At 42.5% G+C, this 20030-nt stretch overlaps 1 protein-coding gene across 3 annotated transcripts in view; it reads left to right on the forward strand.

Moving 5' to 3' along the window:
• kif23 (kinesin family member 23) overlaps window positions 1–20030 on the forward strand; it is a 44973-nt gene that overhangs the window by 14711 nt on the left and 10232 nt on the right. For 2 of the 3 annotated variants that reach the window (XM_070858540.1, XM_070858542.1), the window contains exons 7-18: window positions 342–512; window positions 5496–5537; window positions 7664–7776; window positions 8290–8411; window positions 9110–9212; window positions 11129–11208; window positions 11444–11563; window positions 13195–13354; window positions 14815–14973; window positions 15820–15986; window positions 17528–17701; window positions 18797–18979. In XM_070858540.1, coding sequence (XP_070714641.1) covers window positions 342–512; window positions 5496–5537; window positions 7664–7776; window positions 8290–8411; window positions 9110–9212; window positions 11129–11208; window positions 11444–11563; window positions 13195–13354; window positions 14815–14973; window positions 15820–15986; window positions 17528–17701; window positions 18797–18979 — 1594 coding nt within the window. The remainder of the gene's footprint in view (window positions 1–341; window positions 513–5495; window positions 5538–7663; window positions 7777–8289; window positions 8412–9109; window positions 9213–11128; window positions 11209–11443; window positions 11564–13194; window positions 13355–14814; window positions 14974–15819; window positions 15987–17527; window positions 17702–18796; window positions 18980–20030) is intronic. The other variant, XM_070858541.1, reaches the window with a different exon arrangement.

The following is a 20030-nucleotide window of genomic DNA, read 5'->3' on the forward strand; positions in this document are numbered from 1 at the left end:
TGCTACTCTGATTCTTGCTGCAATGTAGACATCTAACAAAGGTAGGATCAGGGTTAGCTGTAAATGCCTGAACAGCTTCGTCAGAGTTCATGTGAAGAATGTCCACTTTGGGTCAGATGGTCCCTTTTGGAGATATGGGAATAGAGTACAGGGAATCCACAACACCAGAAATGTTGCTGAATTTCATACACTATATATAGATCTTTGAAAGAGCACGCAAATGTTGCATGGATATTTAATAAAATCAAGGAATCTTATTAAAGGTAGTGATGTCCCATTTTAATAATCCCAGCAGTTCCGTCAAGTATGTCGTAAATTTGCTGAACCAATGATTTCCTCAGGCAGAGAATGGATCCAGAGTTTGCAGATATGATCACCGTGCCTGAGCACTGCAAAGCTGAGGGAGTCGATGAGGACAGTGTTTATAGTCTATTTGTTTCCTATATTGAAATCTACAACAACTACCTTTATGATCTTCTGGAAGAAATACCACCAGACCCAATTAAACCAAAGTAGGTTGCATTAAGATTATTATAAATGCTTTTCTGTTGACGTTTCACTTCTGTGTCTGCCTGCTTGCCGAATCTCCATGATGTATTTCGATAACATCGAGTGATATGATTATGGTGGAGATGCTGACTGGAAACTAGCTACTTCTCCAAAGAAAGGGAGGGGAGGGCGTGTTTCATCCTCCGGTTTTTAAATGTGTCCTAGTGTCGGATTTAGAATGCTGTCAACAGGGATGAGAAGCGATCTGCTTGCCCTGCAGGGTGCAGACATTACAGAAGAATCCAAGAAATGATGGAAGGTGCTTAACTTTATTTTTAATCCAGTATTGAAATGCAAGAGTGAGAGAAGGAGTAACCCAAAGCTGTTGTCATAAATCTAGAATGGACCCAAATTAAAACTGAATTGCATTTCAAAATGTGCACAAATGCACTGACTGGGCTAGAGTTACAGATTACTATGACCTGGCTGAATGCACGTTCTCTGTAGAAGCTAAAGCTTTGGCTTCTCCAAACTTTTCACAGTGGCTAACCACACTCCACTTCACTCGTAATGTTTGGTATGTGTCATAATGGGCTCAAGTTTCGGACACCCGCCAGAACGGCGCACATCGGAGAGGCCCGCCTAATTTGTGGAATGGAAATTGTGCCAAATACTTACCTCGCGATTCTCCGTTATCAGTAGGCCCATTTCCAGTTCGGCGTGGCGCAGCAGGAGCTGCTGGGGGTGGAGCTACAGCCCTGCGCGAAAAACAGTGCTGGCAGCTGCATGCGTGCGCAGTGGAAGCTACGTGCATGCGCAGTAACTCCTGGCCCTCCCAGCGCATCCTGTTTCCGGGCGACGACCCTATTCCTGGCCGAAGGGATGTTGCCCCTATCCCGGGCCGTGTGGCCTGACTGCCTTTGCCTCTTGCGGCGAGCTTGCCTGGCATCTCCTGGGGGCAGGCCCCGCCCGAACTCCTCATCGTCGGCGGGGCTTGCCCACCCGCCATCTCGCTGGGGGTGACCCCCGCTCGAAATCCTCGTCTGTGGCGGGGCCCATCCCAGCAGGCTGTTGGAGGGCTCCCGATGCTGCAGTAGGTGAGTAGAAACTTTAAATTTTTTATTTATTGATTTTTTTTAAATATTAATTTTTTTTGATTTGTTGACTTATTGACGATGGGTCTTTATTTGTAAAAATGACATGTTTAATGCTTGTAAAATCCTCTAACTTCACTATAACTTCCTCCTCCCCACTCCCACCCCCCCATCTCTCGCTCCCTGCGCCTAATTTATAAAGTGTAGGCAAGGTTTTTCTGAGCGTACAAAAATCTAGTTATTCCATTCTAAGTTAGTTTGGAGTAAGTTTTCGCTGCCTAAACTTGCAAAACAGGCGCAAGTGGCTGGTAACGCCCCCTTTTGGAAAAAAAACTGTTCTAAAACAAAACTATTCTAACTCACTAGAATTGGAGCAAACTAAAGGCCGTGAATTGCAATTTCTAAGATATTCCATTCTAAACTAGTTGCTCCAAAAAAAATAGGAGCAACTTGAGCTGAAGCTTGAGCCCAATTATGTTGTTTTCTTCTGATTTGAAGATCTTAGTGTGATTTTGGTTTGTTAAAATATGAGTACTACATTGGTCCTTTGAAAGGACCTATCCTCAGATTGAATTGCTGATATGTATATAGTATTTTTACAGACATTTGTTTAAACATAGATTCCTGCTGAGCCTGCATCTTGGAAGAAATTATTGTGCATGTCTTAACACTGAGAGTTCATTCTGGATGAGTGTATGTTTTTCTTTCTGTATTTAGTAGGACTACATATTTGATCACACTGCAGGTACCAAATACAAGACTTGCAGCTAGGGTTTAAATATGTGGCATGGGCTTCTAGGCATATTGTACAAGATACAAATGCCTTGATGCTTTCTTACAAAATTTCTCGTGTGCTTTCATGCATATGTTAGCTTATCTTAAAATGGATTTAACACCTACATTTATATTTTGCACAGTGGGAGTTTGTTGGGAAAATGCAAAATAAGGAAAACTAATGCAAGATCTAAATCCAGCCGTTTTAGTAACAATTGTTCTATAATGTTCAAATTCTTCAGGTGTTCCGTTTCCTCGAATATGCTGTTTAAAGATGATCAAGTTATGGATGTGTTTTGCTATTCTTTGTGGTACCATCAGGGTTTTGTTTTAAATTCAAGACCATTTTAGACTAAAACTTTCTGCGAAAGAAAATTCAACACCAATGGAATTTTAGGTGTTCTTTAAATTATACTTGGTACATCTGTACTAATTCTTCTGTCTCTTCACAACTCTGGTTTTGTGTATGTCCAGATGGGTTGTCTATTAATTAGTAAGCAGTCTTTTTGAATGTGTGCTGATAATTATTACTCTAATACAACTCTCTTAAATTATACAATTAAACCAAGTGTCCCCTTGTTAAAGGGGCACAACAACTAGAAACTGCAAACTAACCAAAAATGTTTAAGAAAACCGTACAAATCAAATCAAAATTTGATTTCCGGGGATAATGATGCGCTCCAGTCCCTCCGGCGCCCACCTCTTGCGGAGCGTACCGGTGGACACCATATGCTCCATCTCCAGGGTCACCCTGGCGCGAATGTAGCCATGGAAAAGAGGCAGGCAGTCGGGCTGAACGACCGCCCGTTGCCTGGACCAGTTAATGGCCACCTTGGCCTGGCCCAGGAACAGTGCCACGAGGAGGTTTGCCAACCTGCCCACTTCCCCCCCCCCCCCGCCTGCCTGCACAGGGTGCCCAAAGATCAGGAGTGTGGAACTGAAGTGCAGCTAAAAATCGAGGAGCAGCCCCTTCAAATAATGGAATAGGGGCTGCAACCTCACTCACGATATAAAAACATGGAACACAGACTCCACCAGACTGCAGAAAATGCAGGCAACCTGAGAGTTCATGAACCGGCTGTATTACTCTAATACAGCCAGGACTAGCGTTGCATCTTCGTCTGTACTCTCTTTCTTCCCCCGCCCCCAAAGACTGCCCATCCATTTAGGATAGTAATAATTTATGACTATTGTGACTGGATAATGCTAATTTGCTTTACAAAATCTGGTGTGATGAGGGCCAAAAAAAGTTCTTGTCAAAGTTCATGTTGCAGGGTTTGTGGCCCCAATGGGGCACATTGCAGCTTGGCATGATGTTGATTCCTATATTGCCTCCAATTCCTTTTGTATACTGTTCTTTCCCCTTTCTTTCTTTCCCTATCCCCACTCCCGCCTTAAATGGAACATGGCTGCTTATTCAGTTTTGCAGTCATTATGATCTGTATTCCAAGGGCGCCAAATTTAAACATATAAATCCACTTACTCCAATAACTCACTTAAGGCCTTCAATTAGCTTCCTGTTTGTGCTGTTAGCTGATCTCACAAGTAAAGCAATTAGCTGCGACAACCTGCACTGGGAAGGGGGAAAATTTGCATGTGGTTCCTACTCCCGGTCGCCATCTAGTGGAGTTGCACGAGATGTGCGTGTAACTATCTGATAACAGGTTCACTCTGCACCCCAGCACACAGGAAAAGAGTGAAGGAAACTTTTTAATTAAAAAAAAAACTGAATCTTTTTAACTTCTGGTACAAAGCATTAAAATTCTTTAAATTATTAATGCTAGCCCGACTGAAAACCATATTGAAGTAATAAAGTGCACCTGTCACTTTGGAGCCTAATTAAGAACATAAGAAATAGGAGCAGGAGTAGGCCATACGGCCCCTCGAGCCTGCTCCGCCATTCAATAAGATCATGGCTGATCCAATCATGGACTAAGCTCCACTTCCCCGCCCGCTCCCCATAACCTCTTATCTCCTTATCGTTTAAGAAACTGTCTATTTCTGTCTTAAATATATTCAATGTCCCAGCTTCCACAGTTCTCTGAAGCAGCGAATTCCATGAATTAACAACCCTCAGAGAAGAAATTTCTCCTCATCTCTGTTTTATTCTAAGATCATGCCCTCTAATTTTAGTCCCCCCCCCCCCCCCCATCAGTGGAAACATCCTCTCTGCATCCACCTTGTCAAGCCCCCTCATAATCTTAAACGTTTCGATAAGATCACCTCTCATTCTTCTGAATTCCAATGAGTAGAGGACCAACCTGCTCAACCTTTCCTCATAAGTCAACCCCTTCATCCCCGGAATCAACCTAGTGAACCTTCTCTGAACTGTCTCCAAAGCAAGTATATCCTTTCGTAAATATGGAAACCAAAATTGCATGCAGTTTTCCAAGTGTGGCCTCACCAATACCTTATATAGCTGTAGCAAGACTTCCCTGCTTTTACACTCCATCCTCTTTGCAATAAAGGCCAAGATACCATTGGCCTTCCTGGTCTCTTGCTGTACCTGCATGCTATCCTTTTGTGTTTCATGCACAAGTACCCCCAGGTACTGCGGCACTTTGCAATCTTTCTCCATTTAAATAATAACTTGCTCTTTGATTTTTTTCTGCCAAAGTGCATGACCTCACACTTTCCAACATTATACTCCATCTGCCAAATTAGCCTGTCTATGTCCTTTTGCAGATTTTTTGTGTCCTCCTCACACATTGCTTTTTCTCCCATCTTTGTGTTCCAAAGAATTGAATTCCTTTGACTCAAGTTGTAGTGTGTGTATATTGTAATTCTCCAGAATCCTTTTGGAAATGGCTGAATATTTCTCACTTCCCAAAAGGCCCTTTACATAGTTGTGCTTGCATGAAGGGAGAAGAGAAGGGGGTGATCGTCTGGGGTCATTGAGGGAAGTTAGTGTTCCTGTTCAGCAAAAGCATGTTTCACTTGTTTGAATGACAAAAAATATTAATAAGTGAAAAAACTATCTACTAATTTCTGCACAGTTGAATGGGCTCCACTCGAGTGAGTATATGTTCACTTATCTCCTCTTTCATGCACCACATAACCTAAAAGAACAACTTCTTAACATGACCAAATGAGCTTTATATTGGGATTTTTATAACTGTTACCATGTTTCTTTATCAGGTGGAACAGTAACAACACTCCTGTGCGGAACATTGAGTTCATGTACGTCTCCGTAATGTACAAGCTGTCGGGGGTAATCCGTATAACTAGTATAGCAGTTGGGTAAAATTTAGCTGGTTGATGTTTTGTACTAGTTAATATTGTCCTTTCGGCTAACAAAGCAGTCCTGTCAACCTATCCCATGGCTTCCTAATTATTGTGACCAGTAGTGGTCCCAAGCATGTCTAGAGGCTTTCACCGCTTGCACTAGTGCTTAGTCCACGGCACGGAACATGATGCTAGCACAACAAATGCTTGGCTGTTAACTTGTTTCTTTAAAAAAAAAAAATTCCAATAGTAAGCAATTTGTTTTGCCTTCAATCTCTTGAACAAATATATCTGATTATGACCATATAGATGTATATTTGTGAGAGTTATCTTTCCCTTCCTCCCCAATAATGCATTCTGTTAATACTAAGTAGATTTTTTTGTCTGATTTGGAAGGAGCTTTGTAGTTGCCAAATGCTCGGCTTTAGTCCTTATATCCCGTGGAAGGATGTATCTGTTCTTTTGTTCCCTCATCTGTACATTAATGATATTCCTGTGAATCCTCTAGCTGTTGTTTGGACAGCTCTGCTCAAGATTTGTCAACAAAGAAAATGGAAAAATAAGTAAAGGCCAGAACTTATCAGGCAGTTTAGACCTCCATTTATATAAAGAGAAAGAGTTTGCATTTATATAGTGCCTTTCATGGCCTCAGGATGTCCCAACTCGCTTCACAGCCAATGCAGTGATGTGTAGTCGCTTGAAAAGTAGAGAAACATGGCAGCCAATTTGTACACAGCAAGGTCCTACAAACAGCAATATGATGCATGAAGAGATAATCTGTTAATAGGAGCAGGAGTAGGCCATTTGGTTTATTTTACATCTTGTTTTGAAATTTTCACTAATTCATACTAGTATTTCATAATGGTAATCCTCAGCTACATTTGCAATATGTGAACATATTTTATCAGAAGGACTTGCATTGTATGTGGTTTCTCTACATTGTTTGTAAAAATGCTTATTTGCAAACTTGTTAATTTTTACACACACACACACACACATTCTTTAGGGTGGAAAGTAGAGCAGTCCATCTGTGATGCAAGTTCTGTTTTTAAATCTCCTTTTTATAATTTTCCTAATGCTGCGGTATTGACCACCGCCCTATATAATTCTCCTTGCCTGAAAACCGTTGATGTGAATCTGGTTCAAATCACTGACTCCTTTTCGACGATTAATACAGTGAATTCCAATTCTATGTTTTGGAAATGTAATGGATACCAGGCAATCTCTGCAGTTCCTGGTTGGTACTGCATTTGAATACATACTTAAAATGGCTGCTGCTCCTGTGTAAGTTGCATGCATAATTTTTACAGGTGTTTCCAGTTCTGCTTTGCTGCTTAAGATAACTCCTGGCCTTGTTTCTCAAATCCATAGAAGTGATTCTGGTTTAACACGCAGAATTGTGTTGTGTTGAAATCATGTGCTGCATACATTCACAATAATCTAAAACTCGATATGGCATCCCACTTAATGCTGACTTCCTTGGAACAACCCTGCATAGAAATAAATAAATCTGCAATTTATAGATTATGACATTTCAATTATGATCTATTACTTGGACAAATTGTATCTTGTGGTTCAGCCAAATTAAACTGATGATTTTATTAAAGTTTACTTATAAGTACTAGTTAGGCTGAAAATCACCAGATGAGTAGAACAAAGAAATGGTTAAATTGCAAAGAAAAACACTAATTTAAACGGCTGATCTTTTCTATCAAGTAAATGTACCCCATAGGTAAACCTGTAATGATGTATGTATTCAGATACTTTTTCATAATTTGCTGCATATATTTCAGATGTAGTAGTAAAGTTAATAGCGTAGAATGCTGAAGTTGGACTTCAGTCTCTTCACTGCTGCCCAAATATATAAAATTAAGTATGTGAAAGATTGTTTTGGAGACTGTAAAAAATTTGGTTCTAAGATTATATTAATGTCCTAATTGCTGAATGTATGAGCTACTTAAATGTTTTCATTCAAATCTGGCTGAGTAACATCTACATTTCTGGGATGTGGGGTATGATGGCACTGTTCGGACTTGTTTTTTTTTAAAAGATCAGTTTGAGACTAAACACTTTCCTTATAGACCTCCACAGTCTAAAATTCTTCGCGAGGATTCTAACCATAACATGTATGTGGCTGGTTGCACTGAGGTGGAAGTGAAGTCAACAGAAGAGGCTTTTGAAGTCTTTTGGAAAGGTGAGAGAGTTGCTTTTGATTTATGGTCATTTTCCAAATGGAAGTTTAGTTAATTCTTCGCATCCTCCATCACGGCTCGAGTGGAACAGCACAACATCCAAATGCAATCCAGTATTGTGTGAAGGATGGCTTTGGTTCGAAGCATAAAGACCATGGTAGTTCAATTACTGCCCAATAAATGCATACAACTGTATTTAGAAACTTAGTAAATAAAGTTGCATACATTAAATTAACTCATTTTACACATTTGACATTCTTGTGGATATCTACAGAACATTGGCACATTGCCTATAATTATAAGGGAGTTGAGAATGCAAAGGACCAGGGTTGTTGATGTAAATGCATAGATAACGACTAGGTATGTGACCCCAATCTTGATTGTTGTATGGAAATCCAGTTCTCTGCATATTTCCTGACCCACCTTGCTGCCTATAAACTAGGTTCTGTGCATTCTTTTGACCATATTAAGCAAAGCTAAAATGAGAGAACTGAATCAATTTTTTTTTTTTGCAGGCCAGAAGAAGCGACGTGTTGCTAACACTACATTAAATCGGGAATCGAGCCGTTCACACAGTGTTTTTATTATCAAATTAGCTCAGGCTCCATTAGATGCTGATGGGGATAATGTCCTTCAGGTAAATGAGACCGTGGAAGATGTTTAATTCATTGCCTTTTATTTGCTAGTTCAGTTATTGGGTGTCAGTGATATCCGCATTACAAATGACTGAACACTGCAAGCCATAGCACCTATAAGTGCATGCCATCTACTTCAGACTGCAGAATGTTATACTGAGTGCTGCACACATTCTGTTCAGCCTCGTGTGTATCATCAAAGAATGAGAATTGGTTTGATTTTCTTTTGGTCCTCTGACCACCTGTGAATTTTTCCATCCCATTCCAGGGAGTCCAGGGTTATGGGGAGCAGGCAGGGAAGTGGAGTTGAAGCCAAGATCAGATCAGCCATGATCTTATTGAATGGCGAAGCAGGCTCGAAGTGGCCGTATGCCCTGCTCCTGTTTCTTATGTTCTAAGTGAAAGGCCACCTGCATTTTCACTGCTAGGGTATATTTGTGCTGCTGTCGCATCAAATTGCATTATCTTTTTACAAGTAGTTCACTGTTTCTTCCTGCTATCCATCACTTGTTTTTAAAATAGGGAACCAGAGTACCTGCTAGAATATCCAGCTGCTCAGGAGAGATTTAACATGGTATCAGTTCCCTCTGTTGTATTATGATGGGCAAATCATAAATGTAGTTAAAGTGGATATTTCTATATTTTTACAATTGTGCATATATAAGTTGATGAGGTCACTCGGGTATTCCTTTAATCTCAGGCCAAGGATCAGACGACCGTGAGCCAACTGTCCCTGGTGGACTTGGCAGGCAGTGAGAGAACGAACAGGACCAAAGCTGAAGGCAGCAGGCTGCGAGAGGCAGGTAAGGATTTGCACAAAGCAAAATCGCGTCTGTGAATGTTCATGTGCACACATCTCTTGTCTTTGCTACTTCTGTTCATGGTGTGTTATGCACCTATGGTTTTTAACACTTTGGTGAGATGAGTTTTTAAGTTCGTCTACCTGTGCTGAAAAGTGTCAAGTGAAATTGTCTCTTTCCCCAAGTGGTTTAACTATCCACGCTGTAAGCGCAAGTAAGAGAGATGAGGTCATGGATCCGCGCCAGTCGTGCTTCTCCGCCATGTTTTAGTGCTTCGGTGGGGATTCCATCTGCTCCTGATGATTTGTTCTTCAGTTGTCGGATGATCTTTCCAACCTCGGGCTGGGGTTGTGCTGAGATGGGGGCGAGTGGCATGGAGTCAAGGACACTCGTGTCGAAGACGGTCTCTGTTGAGGAGGCACACCAGCATCGGTGTCCTTGCTCAGCCCAATATCCCCAGCATCGAAGCACTGACCACGCTCGATCAGCTCCACCGGCTGGGTCACATCGCCTGCATACCTGACACGAGACTCTCAAAACAGCGCTCTACTCGGAGCTCCGACACGGCAAGCGAGCCCCAGGTGGGCAGAGGAAAACACTTCAAGGACACCCTCAAAACCTCCTTGAAAAAATGTAACATCCCCGCCAACACTTGGCCCAAGACCACCCAAAGTGGAGGAAAAGCATCCGGGAAGATGCTGAACACCTCGAGTCTCTTTGCCGAGAGCAAGCTGAAGCCAAGCGTTGACAACGGAAAGAGCACGTGGCAACCCACCCACCTGTTCCTTCAACCACCGTCTGCCCCACCTGTGCCAGAGACTGTAGGTCCTGCATTGGACTCATCAGTCACCTAAGAACTCATTTCTAGTGTGGAAGCAAGTCATCCTCGACTCCGGGGGACTGCCTATGATGATGAAGCACAAGTATTGATGCAGCACTGAGCTCTAAGATGCTTTTCGACGAAAACGTCAGCAGCTTTGTGAAGAACCTTGCATCCCTTTGGAAGACAGACCACAGCTGGCATGCTGTACTGCTTTGCATCACAATGGTCTGAGCCCTCACATGTAGATATCTTTTCAAAGCTGAGCTTCTCCTCTTGGGCATTATTTAGCTTTTGAGCTAATTTGCAGGAGTTAAAAAAGCAGACCCACAATAAATGTTCCTAAACACAGGCATGAAAGTATAGCTTGCTTTTTGATCTATCGTATAAAGCATTACATCTTGCAGCAAACCCAATCTATACGCAGCTTTAAGCATGGCAATTAACATCAAGTAGAATTTGACCACAGCTGATAATTATTGATCTTTTTATGTCTCTTTTATTTTAAAAAAAAAAGTCAAAGTTGCTATAAATAAAAAACCGTGGCCAATTCCCCCAGATGAGAAAGGCCAGTGTTTTGTTTTTAAACTTACTGCTATTTATTTTTCTATTTTAAAAGTTTGCATAACAGGTTTGTTTCACTTCCAACTTATTATGGACTTTGATGGTAAATATGCTTGTTTATTTCTCTCAAAACTAAATACTGGCCATATCAGCTCATCATGTGCATTAGTATACTTTTATGATATGCGCTTGGATCACTTGAAGATTTCTCTTGTGCCTGCAGCTGCAGCACGCAATCCCTGGGTCAAGAATACTTCTGCAATTGCTACCTGATAGATTGAGTTCTGAGGTTAATAATTTATAATTCTGTTCATGATGATGATGTCAGTATGAAACTTGAAAATAGTCTTGTGATAATTTTGCAGCTTGTCTTGCACATCCTTCCATTTGTTGAGGTGGTTGGGGTTTTACCAGAAAGGGTCATGTTTGGAAAATGGTTCACGGTGACTAGCACAAATTCTGTTGAAGGAGGTTTTACAGACATTCTGATCAGCAAAAATAAAATAACAGCTTCCCAACTCTCTCTCTCTTGCAGGTAACATTAATCAGTCGTTGATGACTCTAAGAACGTGTATTGAAGTGCTCCGAGAGAACCAAATGTATGGAACAAATAAGGTAATGTTTGTCTATTACTTGATTTTCAAAAGTGACTGCTTAGGTTGTAAGCAAGCAAAAATGCTCTTGCAGTAGTACAGCACAAGGATGCTTTGGGACTAAAACTTCAAGGCAATGGTGTTGGTCCGTGTTTAGGATTTTGCACAGATTAATTGTAAAGGGTCTTTTTTTAAAAAAAAAGGATTTGAGTGTAGGGTGTTGTGTGACCAGCTGACATCATGGTTTTTTTTTCCAGATGGTTCCATACAGAGATTCAAAGCTCACTCATCTCTTTAAAAACTACTTTGACGGCGAGGGGAAGGTCCGGATGATTGTGTGCGTCAATCCCAAAGCAGACGACTACGAGGAATCCCTGGTGAGTGCTGTAGAACGAATGGGGTCGATTGTCATACCATTCAGTACTGGGTCCCTTGCTTTTTGTGGTATATATCAACAATTTAGATTTGAATATAGGGAGTATGATTAAGAAGTTTGCAGACGACACTAAAATTGGCTGATAATGAAGAGGAAAGTCATAAGCTGCAGGAGGATATCAATCTACTGGTCAGGTGGGCAGAGCAGTGGTAAATGGTATTTAATTCAGAGAAGTGTGAGGTAATGCACTTTGGGAGGGCTAATAAGGAAAGGGTAAACATATTAAGCAGTAGGCCACTTAATAGTGTAGATGAACAAAGGGACCTTGGAGTGCTTGTCCACAGATCCCTGAAAGTTGCAGGCCAGGTGGTTAAGAAGGCATACGGAATGCTTGCCTTTATTGGCCGAGGCATAGAATATAAGAGCAGGGAGATTATGCTTAAATTGTATAATACTTTGGTTAGGCCACAGCTGGAGTACTGCGTGCAGTTCTGGTCGCTGTATTATAGGAAGGACGTGATTGCAGTAGAGGGGGTGCAGAGGAAATTTACTGGGATGCTGCCTGGAATGGAGAATCTTGGTTATGAGGACAGATTGGATAGGCTGGGTTTGTTCTCATTGGAACAGAGGGGGTTGAGAGGAGGTGTACAAAATATTGAGGGGCCTGGACGTAGTGGATAGTAAGGGCCTACTTACATTGGTGGAGGGGTCTATTACGAGGGGGCATAGTTTTAAGGTGGTTGGTGGAAGGTTTTGAGGGGGGTGTGCTTTACGCAGAGGGTTGTGGGGATCTGGAACTCACTGCCTGGAAGGGTGGTGGATGCAGAAACTCTCACCACATTTAAAAGATGGTTGGATGAGCACTTAAAGTGCCGTAACCTGCAGAATTACGGACCTGGAGCTGGTAATTGTTGGCCGGCGCAGATACGATCGTAAGTACTGCAGGGAATCGAATACAACCGGGGTGATCTGGACTAGTTTCGATCGCCTGGATGGGTCGGAGAGAAATTTTCCTAGATTTTTTTCTCCCTAAATTGCCTGGGTTTTTATCTGTTTTTTGCCTTTCCAAGGAGATCACATGGCTCTGGTTGGGGTGGAGTGTAGAATGTTTCAGTATAAGGGGTGTCGCAGTTGTGTGAGGTGGACTGGTTGGGCTGGGCGCGCTTTGCCTTTCAGTCATTGTTCATAGGTTTATATGTAACCTTCAGGACTGCTGACCGAGGGCATGCGACTCTTTGTCGGCCGGCGCGGACGCGATGGGCCGAAATAGCCTCCTTCTGCTCTAGATTTCTATGTTTCTAAGTCTGAACATCTTTTTTTTTTAAGTCTTTTGGCAACACTAAGTGAGCCGTGAATACTTTAGAGCCAATACATTTCAGATGTCTTCTGCCTGTCTCATGAGACCGGATGTAGTGGTTCTGTGCTACGTCCAGCTTCTTTACATTTTTACTTTTCTCCCTGGTTATTTAATGAATGGGCTTTAATGTCTGAAGTTATGGTTCGAACTTTGAGAAGCTGTGAGGAGCTTTTGTTTCTTTGGTTTAAAAAAAAAGTTTTAGTATTTTCAGACATTTTCTGTAGATTAAAATGGTAATGTTTTATCTAATTCAAACTATTTTGCATGCACTGCAGCTGGTTATGAGGTTTGCTGAAATGACTCAAGAAGTGGAAGTAGCCAGACCTGTAGATAAACCGATCTGTGGCCTCACTCCAGGACGTAGATACAGGAATCACGCTTTCAAAGAAGAATTGACGAGAAAACTAGAACTGCGAGGAGGCCCTGTTGATGGAGGTATTGTGCTGTGCAGAGAGAAACGGTGTTGCTACTTTGTAGGTTGGGCTTTTTGGGGGGTATGGACCCTGCAGAACGTATTGCTTCAACCTTTTTTTTTAAAACAACTCCCAGTGCAAATCAAACTTGCTTTTTTATATATTAAAAAAAATTGGGTGTGACTGATTTCCATTTAAAATGGACACCATCCTGTTTGAAATTTCAATTCACCAAAGTGCCTTAATTTAAAATGGAGTCATTGTCCACCGTTGTGAGGTTGACTTTTTTCAGAGACTATCACCACCTCTAAGATGACTCCACCCTGCTTCCCATCATACCAATTCCAAGCAGTTCGTGGTGCATGTCAATTTGATACTTCAGATAACAGTTTATGTTAATGCTTCCCCAGTGCTTTTAGTTATTGAAAACTCGTGGATAGTTTCCATGTTGCCTCAGTGGATAAATATCAGTGATGATCGGATGAGCCGGGGGTGAAGGAGGCTTGTGTGGAGCATCCACAGACCAGTTGGGCCGAATGGCCTGTTTCAATGCTGTAAACTCAACGTAAATACATAGTGGGCTGTTGCAAAGCAATGCAGACCAGAGGTCCTAGGTTTGCTGCTTACTCTCTGCCGGGGCAGCAATTGGGGCAATACTATTACCAGGATTCCTACTCCTGTTCACTAGTTAGTGACTGCTACTGAAAAGTGCATGTGTGGTTGCTGGGTGCAGGGAGGGTTGGGCATGGCTGAGATATTAACTGTGTACCACGCAGCACCATGATTGCACTCCTGGGTTCACAACACAAAGAATGGTCACCTGGGCAAAGTACCAGAGGGCTGCCAACACTGCTGGAACTAGCACGTCTCAGGAGAGAGGCAGTAATTTACTGAAAGTTCAGTCTAGCTTTGCACATTGCATGTACAATATTTTTAGGATTCCAAAAAAATTTGCCTAAATGAGCAATGAATAATTTTTTGTTTAAACAGAACTTTTTCTTTGGGATGTTAGCTTTTGCTTTTTAAGATTAGAAACTGACCTGGTCAAGATTATTCCTCGTCTCATGTTAATCAAGTATAGGCGTGCTCTCGCTCTCGCGCTCGTTTGCTCTCGCGCTCGCTTGCTCTCGCGCTCGCTTGCTCTCGCTCTCTTTCTCTGCTTTCTCTCTCTCTCTCTCTCTCTCGCTGCTTACTAGAACGGTAGAGTACAAAGATCCACAAACTTAAGGAACATTAGTTAGCCTTTTATATAAATTTTGTTTTAGGTGATAATCAATTTTTAATTCATCTTGTACTGTACTGCTAAAGGTTTCTGCATTTGCATTGGAGAAGGAAGCGCACTTTTTTCAAATGTTAAAACACGCTTCAGGAAAGACAAATCAATGAGGGGGAACAGAAGAGCTTTACAAACAACAAGGAGACAGAATAGTGTTTGTTTTACAATCCTAACTCAGCTCTTTTGCTTGCCTGCCATTTCCGCAGACCCGTCCATTACAGAAGTGTTCCTGCAGAGTTTTGCACCATTGCCTTCGGTTGAGCTAATGGATGCGAGTGACGAGCATACTTTGCCACGGCTTCTAGAGTGTTTGGAACAACGGCACAGAATACGTAACCTGGCAACTGAGGAGATGAAGAAAACTGGTACGTAATGGGAAAAGCGCAGCAATTCTTTTCTTAGTTCAATCGTGTCAGCCCCTTAACTTCACTCACAAAGCAGGTTCCCCAACCAGAAAAAGTGTGGTTTGGCTTGAGCAGCTTGGCAGGTAACTTTTTATCTGATTTCTTAGTATTGTTCATTGATGCTAACAAAAATATAGGCACCGGTTTTAAGGGGGGGTTGGGTACAGTGCGCCGAATTCTGAAGCGGGTGGGAGTGAGGTTCGACAGCAGAAAGCCACAGCTGCAGACCCGTGGGAAGGGTTCCCAGCCATCAGTTGAGGGGATTCCTGGGGCAAGGGAGGCCTAAGGCTTTCTTGTGAGGTCCAAAAATCACCCCTGCTTCTCTTGGCCCTCAAAAAAAACTTGAAATTAAATTTGTCAAACTTGCCCGCTGGGCCTCTTTTGGCCCACAATTCCCCCGTCTGACCGGTTTGGCCTGATGGGAGCGCAGTTACTGCTTCCCCCACCCCCCACCCTCACTCAGGCCACCAGCTAAAATTACTGCCACAGTCGCAATGACATATTTAAAGAAGGACCTCGCTTCTTTCCTGCGGGTTTCCTGCTCAAAAGAGCAGGCTAAGATCAGGAAATGGCTGGAAGACAGCCGGATCAGAGGGGATGAGTGACTGGCAGCGTTTTAGCTGCCCTGCCTGGCTTCCGCCAAGTCGGAGAATTAAAATTTGGGGCCATAATGTCTGAGATTGGTGAGAACAAGAAAAAGTAGAATTTAAGGCAGGCCCAAGCTCGCTCGCGCTCTCTCCCCCTCTCTCTTTTCTTTCTCGTGTTTAGGAGCAAACTGTATAATTTTTTTGCTCTAATGCTGACCAGCGAACACTATCAGAGGGATGCTTCACGATTGGGATAATAACTTCACGGCAAAGGAGAACTACATACATGATCAGCAAGAGAAGCTGCTGGAAAGGGAACGGTTTATAACTGCGCAGAAAGCGGAGTCTGAGCGGCTGGAGAAGAAAATCAAAACTCTGGAATACAAGGTCATTATTTTATCTTTTTCTGTGAACTCGGGAGTGTGAGAGCAGGTGTGCGAGATGTCTTCACTTGTAGCTGGATCACCACAGCAAGCTTCACCTATGTGCTTTGATGTTTTTGTTGGTGTTTGGGTACTCTGCACTTTTGGCAGCCAATGTTGGCCATGAGGAGTAAAGATCCTGCTATTCAATGCAAACAATGTGCTTTAAAATCCAAGTTCTGAGCACCCACTACTGTACCAGTGCAACATTTCTGTTTCTCACAGTGGTATTCTCTTAAGTGAGGTGAGCAGCTTTGTTGTGCACTTCTTCCATCTACAGTCAGACTTAAAATTGTCACAATTGTATGCACTTGGTACTCTTGTAGTTCAGTTTCTGTGCCCAAAGTCAAACTGAAGACTCAGTCTTGAAGGGGTAGTTTCCCAGCTCACCTTCACAGAAAATGCAAGTCAGGCAGCATCTGTGGAGAGAGAGAAACAAGAGTTAACGTTTCAGATCAATTATCTTTCATCAGAACTCCTGCTCTCAGTTAGACTTTGCTGAGATGTTTAATAGCCACCTGTTCGCTGGAATAGAGGGGTTCTTTTTTTTTCATTCATGGGGATGTGGGCAAGGCCAGCATTTATTGCCCATCCCTAATTGCCCTTGAAAAGGTGGTGAGCCGCCGACTTGAACCGCTGCAGTCCGTGGGGTGAAGGTGCTCCCACAGTGCTGTTAGGGAGGGAGTTCTAGGATTTTGACCCAGCGACAATAAATGAACGGCAATATACTTCCAAGTCAGGATGGTGTGTGACTTGAAGGGGAACGTGGAGGTGGTGATGTTCCCATGCGCCTGCTGCCCTTGTCCTTCTAGGTGGTGAGGTCGTGGGTTTTGGAGGTGCTGCCAAAGAAGCCTTGGTGAGTTGCTGCAGTGGTTCTGCTTCTATTTGCTATCCAGCGACCTCTGCTTAAAAAATGTAGGTGTGTGGACCACTGCACAAGACTTGGTTATGATGTCGCAGCAGTCAGATAGCCTGCTGATACTCTTGTAAAACATCATTCCCTTCCCCCCCTTTGCATGCAGGCAGTCTGATGCCAATCAGCAGGGTAGCTATCAATCTTGGCTTTTCTGAATTGGGGCATCAAACAATGTGTGCTTTCCTGGGTTTTGAGAGGGGGAATGTTACGCGGCTATTGTACACCTCGTTGGGTCTCTGGAGTGGTGGACTTGAACATGTAACAAGGGAAAAGGAGAGCATATTCTGGTAACCCCTTTATGGGCTAGGATAGCTTTGCTTTCTCTGGCTGGGTAGCGAGAGAGCAGTGCTAAATCTCAGTGCTGTTATTCTAGTCAGGGAAACTGAATGGAAGTCTGCGAATTTGGATCATCAGCTCAGCCAAATGTTACTAGTCGTGACTGGATGGTACGCAGCGACTTCTGAATTGTATTATGAATATTGGCGATCTAATGGATTTGCAGCAAAAAGATCTGGTGGACTAACCTTGGCAGAAGCAGCATGCAGACGGATGGGGAAATTTTAGGATTAACTTTGCGTTTCTGCTCCTAGATTGAGATATTGCAAAAAACAGCAAATATCTATGAAGATGACAAGCGGACTTTACAGCATGAGTTGGACGAGAGGGACCAAAAGCTGCACCGAGAAGTGTCGGACAAGCGGCGCTTGGAGCAGAGAATGCAAGGAGTGATGACTGATACGAAGATGAAATGGGAGAAAGAATGTGTGAGTAACTCTGGGTTCTGCATGCTGTGAACTGCGCATGGTTACAGCTTAATTTTTAGGCTGATTTAAATTTTCCCCAGTCTTGGGTTCGGTAAAGCTCTGTAATATGAATGTTCAGAACATTTTCACAATACCGATGGTGAAAGGAACAACATCCTGAATAATGTCCTATTTGTGCAAAGTATGCCTCCATTCCAATAATGTGCTGTTTTGGGAGTCTCGGCCCTGAATTGCCATCTCTCAAACACAGCAGCTCCAACTAGCAGACCACTTGCATGGTAAGCATTTTAGTTTCTGAGCATCCATATTTAAGATTTTTGAGGGGTAAATTTTTTTTTAAACATGAATTTTTGAGGGTCCGTGTCTTGCAGTGCAGGAGTGTCCAAATGTTTATGTTTAGCTGCATACTATGGAGCCTCACGGGCCACTTATATGTAATGTTCTGACTAATTTGCATTTGTTAAGATGTTGTTAACCTATCTTGGTATTCTGATTCAGGGTGTATCCAACAACGAGGATGTTGTGTATCTGTAAAGCATGCACTCCCATGTTCCGCCACCAGGGAGCTCATCCCCTGAAGTCCCAAGGGATCCCAGCATCCCTTGGAAGCACTGTATATAAGCTGGCCCCTAAGGCCTGTTCCTCACTCTGGAGTGTTTTATTAAAGACTGAGGTCACTGTTACTTTAACCTCCCTGTGTGCAGCCTCATCTGTGTTAGGAACACTTGGGAGTTCAGGGGATGAGCTCCCTGGTGGCGGAACATGGGAGTGCATGCTTTACAGATACACAACAGAGGCAAGAGCCTGCTTCAACCTTCAGGCCCATAAAATGGAAACCAAACAATTCAATGAAGAAATACAAGGGCAAATAGAACTGGGTTTTAGGGGTTGAGGCCAGGGCTCATGGGCTTTTGTATCTTATTCTGGAGTATTCCTATAAAAAGTATACAATCACTGAATTGCCTAAAGTAGTCGCAAGGTGGATTAAGCATTTTCCTCTCTTTTTTTTTCTCTCTCTCTCTCTCTCTTCCCCATCTCTTTCTCTACCTTTCCTCTCCCCCGTGGAAAAAAAAACGGGCCAAAATTGATCTGCAGGAACGACGTGTTCAAGCCAAGCAGCTCGAGATGCAAAACCAGCTTTGGGTGAAAGATGAGAAGCTTAAACAGCTCAAAGCAATTGTTGCCGAGACGAGAATGGAAAGGCCTGCGAAACCAGAGAGGACACCCAGGGAAAAGGACAAAGTACACGTACGATCAGTGTCTCCGCCGTCAGTTCCTGTATGTAACAGCTTTACACTATACTTCAAATGTGTGCGCTTTTGGGAAATGAGTGCTTATATAGGGTGGATAAATTTCATATTTTTAGGATGTCATTGATGTTTGCCTAATAGGATTGCAGAAATGCTTTGTTAGTAGAACATATTTTTAACATACCTCGTCAAAATGCCAATTGCCCTTTTGGGTTCTTGTATGGAATTGGTTCAGATTGTTTTCGCCTTTCTTCTGCTGTAGAGTTGATTTTAAAATCGTACTTTGTATTGCTATATTGCAGTACTATATAATGTAGAGTGATATTGTGGCATAACTTTTTTTTTGCACCAGGTCGATGGGATTGTGACTACATTCTAGTACAGGGCCCTTTTGTATGCTGCACTACACTACTCTGTTATTATAAATTATACCATTTAGCAAATTTTGACCTGGTGACTAATAGTGCAATGCCTATTCAAATTAAATGTATGTGGGACATATGAGGTATTTGGTACCTAGAGTTAATTTCTAAAATCCTGTACACTTCCTAAAACTAATTTTATTATTTTTGGTTTTGTGCACAATTTCTTTTTAGTATTACCCCCACGGTGATCCAAGAGTTCATTTTATTTTCCCTGGGCAGTTAAGCTTTCTCCTCTTTCACTTTCCCACAAAGTTAGAAACTTTTTGAAAGCCATACTTTCACAGAGACTAATTGGCTCCAGGTCATTTTTTTTTAAATAGATTAAATAGGAAGAGTGGAAATGCAACCAACCAAATATGTAATTCACATGTTTTCAATGTTGAATTAATTGCACACACAAAAGGAATGTGCACTGCTGGAGAGATTTATAGAGCTACCTGTGAGATACAACCCATCGTAAGCATTTGCATTTGGATGCTGTAACTGGATATAGTGGGTTGCTCTAGATTCTTTTGGGTGGATGAGATGGGGATGTCTTTAACCTCTGCGGTCGGCTCGTCGGCTTTTCAATGTGGAAAAACCCGCGCATTCGCGGCATTTTGAACGGGCACCCAAAAAACAAATTAACGGGAGCATTGGATGGACCAAATAGTT

The sequence above is a fragment of the Pristiophorus japonicus genome, chromosome 17 (genome assembly GCF_044704955.1).
Source record: "Pristiophorus japonicus isolate sPriJap1 chromosome 17, sPriJap1.hap1, whole genome shotgun sequence".
Lineage (NCBI taxonomy): Eukaryota > Metazoa > Chordata > Chondrichthyes > Pristiophoridae > Pristiophorus > Pristiophorus japonicus.